The 6,393-nt window shown below is 47.2% G+C and overlaps 1 protein-coding gene across 1 annotated transcript in view; it reads left to right on the top strand.

The window, feature by feature from the left end:
* The first annotated feature begins 2,008 nt into the window (after window positions 1-2,008).
* Window positions 2,009-6,393, top strand: part of CDYL (chromodomain Y like) — a 62,973-nt gene continuing 58,588 nt past the window's right edge. Inside the window, exon 1 of the mRNA XM_017850359.1 lies at window positions 2,009-2,671. Within this exon, the coding sequence (XP_017705848.1) occupies window positions 2,377-2,671 (295 nt within the window). The 5' untranslated portion in view covers window positions 2,009-2,376. The remainder of the gene's footprint in view (window positions 2,672-6,393) is intronic.

Genomic DNA, 6,393 nt, shown 5'->3' with positions numbered 1-6,393 from the left:
AGTGATTGGGAGACCAGATGACACATAAGCCTAAAACATTTACTCTTTGGCACTTTATGTAAAGTTTGCCAACTCCTGGTCTAATATGTCCACTATGACTTCCTTGTGTATACTCAGTCTGGCCAGTGAGTATGCCTAAAAACGGAGCACACACCTGCCCTTAGCTGTGGAGGCTACTGTTGCTCTAACTCTTTGCTCAATTTCCTGAGGAGGGAGGGGCAGGATCTGCTTGGGGCCTGGCAGCTGTGGGTCCCCAGGGATGCTGGCCCTGGGGGGACCAGTGATACATGGTTAAGGAGGGAGGGGAAAGAAATGCACTGTGCTCCACCAGACTCCTGCCTCGGCTCTAAGGAAACGGAGGAAAGCAAACAGGCGTACTCTGGTTTAGTATACTGCCCGCTTCTGGAGCGGAAATTGATTTAAGGTGGGTTGGGCAGGAGGAGGGGGAACATTAAACATAGCTTTCCTACAAGACATAATCTCTTTGCCCCTTTTCATTTAAAACTCTTAAACTATTTCTGCAAAAACGTCATTTATATGGACTTTTCCAGAAACATGTCTTTTACTTACATTGAAATACACCCTCATACACCACTATTCACAAGTGAAAGAGCGGGGGGAACATGACTTTTCAAAAGCTTTCCCTGCTCTGATGTGGACTGCGTGGCCTCGCACTTGCTGACCTGACATTAATTACTGACTCTGTGGAGATCTGTCAGACGTGAAATCGGCCCTGTGATGAGCTAAGATCTTTCTGTTCCTAATCCTTTTTGCTCGGAAGCAGTAATGTATCTTTAATTTTAGGGCCGTTCAGTAGTTAACGGCTTCAGTTTTCTGTATCTCAGGTAGATAAACTGGAGAGTTTTTTGTTTCTTTGAGAGTAGACGAAATGATGGGGATTGGAGTATTCTCCCGTTCTCTACGATCATCTGCACTTCTACTCATTAGGCTCAAGTATTTGGGGATGTTAGAGAACCAGGCATGCCATTGTGTAGTCTGACCTACCTCTAACTGCCAGAAATGTACTGATATTCTTAATAATTGATAGGCTCAGACCTTTGCATTCTTAATTAAAGAGCCACTCCCTGACTGTAGGCCTCTGCCCACAAGATACAGAGTCACATACTGCCCCCAGGATGCAGGCTGATGCTTTTATATTAACTGCAGATGTAACAACAGATTCTAGGTATTTTTCTAGTAACATATGGAGGCACTATGTCAGATAATTCTTGTTCATGTGAGTTGTGGAAGATCTCGCTTCCATTTACACTTTGGATGTTAAGGTAGTAGAATTTGTCACAGTCATAAAACATGCTTGCAAGGCAGGGTTGTGTGAATTGATAAATTTGATCCAGAGTGTATTGGTCATCCATTTCAACGATTAACAGCACCTCCATTGAAAGATGTTAGTGTAAAATTAATTAAAACCAAGATTTGAAAATAATAATCTGATCACTCTAGACTGTTTTGTTACAATCGAGTGTGATGTTCTCTGTTGACCTTTTTAGTTTTAATTGAGTGCTTCTGAATGATACAGATCATATGTTTCTTTGACGGCAGTTTCACACCACAGAAGGTTCTCAGCTCCTTGTAGCTCATTGCCGTCACCACTCCAGGCTGTTGCTTGGGTGTCTGCTGCTGGTACCCTGGGATTACCAGGCACAGCTGCAGATGCCTCGAGCTGCTCCAGCCATGAGTATGGAAACCAACTCGCTGGTCAGGCTTCAACACAGAAATGACAGAGATCCCCTTTCAGTCACAAGAACCCTAAGTCACCTAATGCATATCCATGCGTTCTCAGCATAAAAATGTTGTGTCTTGTTTGACTTACTTTCAGGGGAATTGCTCACACCCCAGATGGCCTATTACTGTTTTATTGGGGTGGGAGAAGAGATCATTTTTATAATCTTTTGTGGTTTTGCTATTTTGATGTTTCCTAATTAAACTTGCACTTTTACCCCAAATTTTGATTTTTTAAAACTATTTTTTTCCTTTTATAAACAGGTTGAAAGGATTGTTGACAAAAGGAAAAATAAAAAAGGGAAGACAGAGTATTTGGTTCGGTGGAAAGGCTATGACAGCGAGGACGACACTTGGGAGCCGGAGCAGCACCTTGTGAACTGTGAAGAATACATCCACGACTTCAACAGACGCCACACGGAGAAGCAGAAGGAGAGCACATTGACCAGAACAAACAGGACCTCTCCCAACAATGCTAGGAAACAAATCTCCAGATCCACCAACAGCAACTTTTCTAAGACCTCTCCCAAGGCACTCGTGATTGGGAAAGACCACGAATCCAAAAGCAGCCAGCTGTTTGCTGCCAGCCAGAAGTTCAGGAAGAACACAGCTCCGTCTCTCTGCAGCCGGAAGAACATGGACCTAGCGAAGTCAGGTATCAAGATCCTCGTGCCTAAGAGCCCCATTAAGAGCAGGACCGCAGTGGACGGCTTTCAGAGCGAGAGCCCCGAGAAACTGGACCCCATCGAGCAGGGTCAGGAGGACACAGTGGCGCCTGAAGTGGCAGCAGAAAAGCCTGTTGGAGCTTTATTGGGCCCCGGTGCCGAGAGGGCCAGGATGGGGAGCAGGCCCAGGATACATCCACTAGTGCCTCAGGTGCCCGGCCCTGTGACTGCAGCCATGGCCACAGGCTTAGCTGTTAACGGGAAAGGTGAGTGTCTAGGGAGCTGCCTCCGGCTCCGTGGTGATCCCAGAGGGCGTGGGTCCTTCTCTAGAGATCAGGCCTTGAGCTGTGGAGCGTCCGGGGAGTCGCACGGCATCTGCTGGAGCCTTGCAGAGATTTTGCCAGCTTCTCCTTTCTTCGCTTGAAGCCTTTGGTATTTCTCTTAATTCGGCACTAGTTGTCTCTGTGTAATTCGCCATCCACAGACTGTGCTACTACACTGACTTGCTTTAAACAGTATCTCCCTCTAACTAGGTTATTAGGTGAGTAAGCTTTTACAGCAAGTTTCTGAAGCTGTATACTTTTCTTCACCTCTTAAGTGCTGAGTGTTGTCTCGTGTTAAGCGTTTTCTTCTAAGTGTGGCCAGCGTTGATATAGAAGTGCTGGTTCTTATTTTGCTCATGCGTGTGAATACCCAGGAATGCCTTTCAGTGGGGGCATTGCTAACCCATTAGGACCTTTGGGAGCCGGGCTCGTTTCTCTGTTGTGATCAGCAGTACAGGTGCCATTGCTCCCCCTGTCAGAGCCCAGTCTGCCTGGCACCGGTGGTGTCCTCTATTTTACTCTCACACCCAGCCCTGCTCCTGAGTTCTGCAGCTGCCTTGATTGTGCCATGACCTGTCCATCTCCCAGGACAGCACAACTGGGAGTTCACACAGGTGGCTTCCTTCTCCTCACTTGCCATGCTGTGCCGGCCACAGTGTTCTCTTACAAGGCCTCATGACTTCTCTCCTGCTGGAGCTTTCTAATAGGGCTTCCTGCTTCCTGCTTCCTGACAGCTCCCATCCCTTTTCAGTCATTCTTGGATGAGAGTGGTGTCCACTGGTACCTCCACCCCATTACCTTCAGTAGCAGGTGTGCCCTCTGTGTCAGCGACCTGGCCCTCCCCTGCCCTCTGACTCCCTCTGTCTGTCAGCACCAGGGCTGCACGTTGTCCCCTCTCCATCTGCTCAGGGGCCCCCCACCACCTGGCCCTCTCCTCTGTCTCCTTTCTGAGTTGTAGTCTTAAAATTGCCTCTTTAGCCGGGCACGGTGGCTCACGCCTGTAGTGTCAACACTTTGGGAGGCCGAGGAGGGCAGATCGCTTGAGGTCAGGAGTTCGAGACCAGCCTGGCCAACATGGTGAAAACCCGTCTCTACTAAAAATACAAAAATTAGCCAGGTGTGGTGGTGTGCACCTGTAATCCCAGCTACTCAGGAGGGTGAGGCACAAGAATTGCTTGAACCCAGAAAGCAGAGGTTGCAGTAAGCTGAGATGGTGCCATTGCACTCCAGCTAGGGTGACAGAGTGATTCTCCGTCTCCCCCCTGCAAAAAAAAAAAATTGTCCCTTTACCCGTGTGTGTCTCCCCCAGCCCAAGCTCAGTAGAATAATAGCAAACAAAATACAGTGGTGCTGGTTTGTTTGGGGAGCCACTTTCCTCTAGAGACATGTTCACTAAGGCATTCTAACCATCCTGCTGTGGTGCATTCAGCAGATTTTCTCCTTGGTCCAGGCCCTTGTGTAGCAAAGAAGTGGAATATGAGCTGAAATCTGGGGTTTCCCTTTGACAGGAAAGTGCCATCTTGCCAATGTTTTTCAGATACACACTTGAGCCAAACGGTGCCTTTTCAAGCTCCATTGGAGCTTGTGAACTTGTTTGCAGGTTTGACTTCCTATGTTGTTGACCTCATGGATACCGTTTTCTCTTACTTAGTTGTATGTGAGGGATCAGTGAAGTTCAGAGGTAGAAGGGACTCACTTAATAGCACGCTCTATTTTGAAGTTAAGAAAGTCGAGTCCAGAGAGAAGGTGATGTTCATGGAGAGAACTGAGCCAGAAGGGGAACCAGAGCGTGTACCTTAGTGCCTCACTGGCGTTCTTCCCAGCATTGCTTGTTGCCTCCTGGACAGATAAGCACCTCTGTCTTCATTGATAACTTGGGGCCAGGCACGGTCCTGGACTGTAGTGCTGCCAAAAAGGACTGACGATCTATAGCCCGTGTGCTTGGCCCTGCCCCGCTCCTGGTTTTGTATGGCCTGCAGGCTCAGAATGGATTTTACATGTCCTAATGTTTGAAAAAAAAAAAAAAATCAAGAGGAATATTTACTGACGTGAAAATATAAGAAATTAAGATTTCTGTGTTCATACATAAAGTTTTATTGGAACACAGCTAACCATCCATTACTATGAATGAATGGAGCTATCCATTCATTTACTTCCACCACCAATCCTGGCTAATTTTTGTATTTTTAGTCGAGACGGGTTTCACCACGTTGGCCAGACTGGTCTCAAACTCCTGGCCTCTGGTGATCCACCTGCCTCAGCCTCTCAAAATGCTGGATTACAGGCGTGAGCCACTGCATCTGACCTACTTGGCTACACCCGATCTCTGCTCTTAGGAAGCTGTAGATCTGTGGGCCACCTTTTTTGTCCACAAAAGTAGTGTGTGTGTGTATATATATATGTGTGTGTGTATGTGTGTGTGTGTGTGTGTGTGTACATTTTTTGTTGTGGGAACCCTTAATTTTCAAAACTTTGCGCCAACAAGGTTAAGAGCCCTTGTCGTTAACCCGCACATCCTGTTTTGGTCCGTCACCACCTCCAATGCGGTCTTGCTGGTTCCCTCTCGTGTGTTAGTTCTTTCCAAATGAACTGCAGCCCTCGCCAGATCCACATTCCACTTTCACCACATGTGAAACAATTTGCAGCAAAAGCCTTCATTCCTTTATATTTCTTATATAAGAAAGGCAATAGCTTCCATTTAAATGAGGATTTAGTGACTTCCTTTCTAAAAAGCATCCACACGTGTGGCATTGGTTAAACCAAAAGGGACGTGCAAGCATAGAGTCTTAAATTATTTTGCCTTGTTCTGTGGAGCTGGGAGGTTGGAGTGGGAATGGCAGTATTTTTCCAAGGCCCTCACCATCATTTTTCTCCAAGGCTATGATCTCTACCCCTCTCTCACTTCTGCCTGGGTGCTGGTCAGATCAGCCCTGAGCCCTGTATACTGCTGAGAATATAATCTCTAGTTAGAGGAAAATAGAAGCCGTTAGGGAACATTTTTAGGACAGTGGTGAATGACATCCCCTGTGGCCTTGATCTAAATCAGGCTTGCAGATTAACGAGGAGGAAGTCTTTCTGGAAGAAAAGCAACTGCAAAGCTGGTGGAACCCCTGACAGCCGGCCTCCTGCAGATTCGGGAGGGTCAGTGCTGTCGCTACCCTGGTCCCTGTGCAGGGAGGAGCTTTGTTACACTCTCTGCTAGAACGTAAGCTCCAAGAAAGCATTTTGTTTTTCCAGACTAAATCGAACTCTGCCCAGAATGGCGCCTGCCATGTAGTCGGTGCTCTCTGCAAGTACTTGTGGATAGAATGATTCCAGTAGAATGGGTGCGCGTGGAAGACAAGGGTTGTAAGGAGTCATTTGTGGCCTGGATCTCTGGCTCAGAGAGGAGGGAAGGAGAGCAGGAGGGGAGAAATGCCAGAAACACGGACATTCCAGAAAGCCCTCGTTCGCCCTCCGGCACATCCTTCCTGAATGAGAAGCCACGCTGAAGCTCTGTTAGGCTGTTGGTCCATACTCAGACACTTTTTAAGCAGTTGTTTGCTTTGACTTTCCAGATTAATTTTAGAGCTACGCAAGGAAACGGATTTGTTTTTCTAAAACTAATTGAAGTAGATACTGGTGGAGTCGTTGGGAATGAACCATCCCCTATGTGTGCACCGAGG

The sequence above is a fragment of the Rhinopithecus bieti genome, unplaced genomic scaffold (genome assembly GCF_001698545.2).
Source record: "Rhinopithecus bieti isolate Rb0 unplaced genomic scaffold, ASM169854v2 scaffold_32012, whole genome shotgun sequence".
Lineage (NCBI taxonomy): Eukaryota > Metazoa > Chordata > Mammalia > Primates > Cercopithecidae > Rhinopithecus > Rhinopithecus bieti.
The sequence above is the reverse complement of the archived record's forward strand: the minus strand, read 5'-3'. Positions and strand labels throughout refer to the sequence as shown.